General features: G+C 49.2%; 1 protein-coding gene across 1 annotated transcript in view; it reads left to right on the plus strand.

The window, feature by feature from the left end:
• Positions 1-1347, plus strand: part of Timm17b (translocase of inner mitochondrial membrane 17B) — a 7496-nt gene extending 6149 nt beyond the window's left edge. Inside the window, exons 4-6 of the mRNA XM_031336936.1 lie at positions 559-687; positions 769-879; positions 976-1347. Of these exons, the coding sequence (XP_031192796.1) occupies positions 559-687; positions 769-879; positions 976-1064 (329 nt within the window). The 3' untranslated portion in view covers positions 1065-1347. The remainder of the gene's footprint in view (positions 1-558; positions 688-768; positions 880-975) is intronic.
• The last annotated feature ends 775 nt before the right edge of the window (positions 1348-2122 follow it).

A 2122-nucleotide genomic window follows, 5' to 3' on the forward strand; every position in this document is an offset into this window, starting at 1 on the left:
AAAAAAAAAAAAAAAAAAAAAAAGAAAGAAGGAAAGAAAGAAAGAAAGAAAGAAGAAAGAAATAAAGAAATAAAGAAAGGTTAATCTGCTTCTGTCCATTTCCCAAATAAAAGTGAAGGGATTTGATGATGATAACTACAGCCCAGATCAAGCATGGAACTCTTCACAGTGGGATAGATGGACTGTCCATAGCAGTCTGACAGCTAGCTCTATATCTGGACTTTCTTCCTTCTTGTTTTTGATGCTAAGGTTGTGACCCATGGCTTCCATCCTAAGTTACTCTCCCAGCCTCCCTCCTGTTTTTGAGACAGCCTCCACTGTATAGGTGTCTTTGTAGTCCTCCTACCTGAGCTTTCCAGGTACTGGGATTATACTATATCCTGGCCATGCTTCTTTGTTTAGTGGAGGAGGGGATCACCCTAGGCAAGCACTCTACCACAGAGCCACATCTCCAATCCCTGCACTCCTTCTTGGCTAGTCTTCAGGCCTTGGAAGTTTCCAGTTGTTGAGCTACGTGGAGTCTCAGAATGTGTGATTCGGACTCTATTTCCCCTACAGGTAGCTTTGCAGTGTGGGGAGGTCTGTTTTCCACCATCGACTGTGGTCTGGTCCGGCTGCGGGGCAAAGAAGACCCCTGGAACTCCATCACCAGTGGAGCATTGACTGGAGCTGTGCTGGCTGCGCGCAGTGAGTGCCTCCAGCCCCTGGCCCCAGTCCTTGCCCTGTTCTGCCTGCCCTTCCTCAGCTGTGTCTCTTTCTGCCTCTCAGGTGGTCCGCTGGCCATGGTGGGCTCTGCGATGATGGGGGGCATCCTGTTGGCCCTCATTGAGGGTGTTGGCATCCTTCTCACCCGCTATACTGCCCAGCAGTTCCGCAATGGTGAGGACCTGGCGGGCAATGGTCAGGGAGAGTCAGGAAACACTGCCAGCCTTCTCCACGCTTCCTCACCTCATTACCTCATTCTCCCCTCTCCAGCACCCCCATTCTTGGAGGACCCGAGCCAGCTAGCCCCTAAAGAGGGAGCTCCATCCCCAGGTTATTCCAACTATCAGCAGTACCACTGAAGAAACCGCTGCCTGTCCCTGCCACCGTGGGAGCCGCTCCTCAGTTCCCTCCCGGATGATCTACCTCCAAGGGAGGACTGGTTCCTACATAGCCCTGAGACCTTCACAGAGGGCCGCTATTCTACTCTGTTTTGTGGTAGGGGTGGGGACACCCAGCAGCCTTGTCACATGGGTTCCCTCTTTGTGTCTCAGGGCATCCCAGCTTCACACATGTAACAATTCTCTCACCCCAGATCCCTCGTGTGGCACCCTGATGAATGTTTAAAGCCAGTTTTGAAATGTCTGTGTATGTCCACCTTGAGTCACCCAGATGAGCCTCTCCTCAGGAGAAGGGGCTTGGAAAGTCTAGGTCTTGAAGCTCCATGATGAATGGGTTTGAAGGATATTTTTTTCTTTTTTTTTGCACGGGGGAGTGGAGAAGCAGGGTCTCACTGTCTTGTCTAAGCTGAACTTGAACTTGTCTGATGCTACCATACCAAGCCTCTAGTAAAGGGTTAGAGAATAAATGAGCAAGGAAGGTAAGAGTCACAAAGATGAATTGGGCACATGCATAAACGTGGTTAGGGGCCTCGACATGCATCAAGCAAACAGGGAAGAAGCACAGGATTGCTGGGTGCAGGTGTTTGCTGTGTAAACATACTCCAGACCCTCCTTGTACAAGCTCCCCTTGGAGAGAATGGGAAACTAGCCTTGAAAGAAAAGCCTTTGCCCTGGGTGTGGGAATGCACACTTTTATCCCAGCACAGAGCAGCATAGAGGCAGAAGCAGGCAGATGTCTGTGAGTTTAAGGACAGCCTAATCTACAGAGGTTGTTCCAGGACAGCCAGGGCTGTTTTTCAGAGAATCCTGTCTCGAAAAACGAAAGCAAAAACAAGCCTTTTAAGAATACCACTCATTCTATTGTCTCAAAGTTCCATTTGCAAAGTAAAATCAAACAAACAAAAAACAATCCATGTGGCCTTATAACAGCTCTAGGGTAGAGGTCCTGGGATCAGGGACACTGCTTTCTCAAAAAAAGACTATCTGTGCCTGTCACTTCCTTGTTTGCTGTTTTTGTT

Source organism: Mastomys coucha, chromosome X (assembly GCF_008632895.1).
Source record: "Mastomys coucha isolate ucsf_1 chromosome X, UCSF_Mcou_1, whole genome shotgun sequence".
NCBI lineage: Eukaryota > Metazoa > Chordata > Mammalia > Rodentia > Muridae > Mastomys > Mastomys coucha.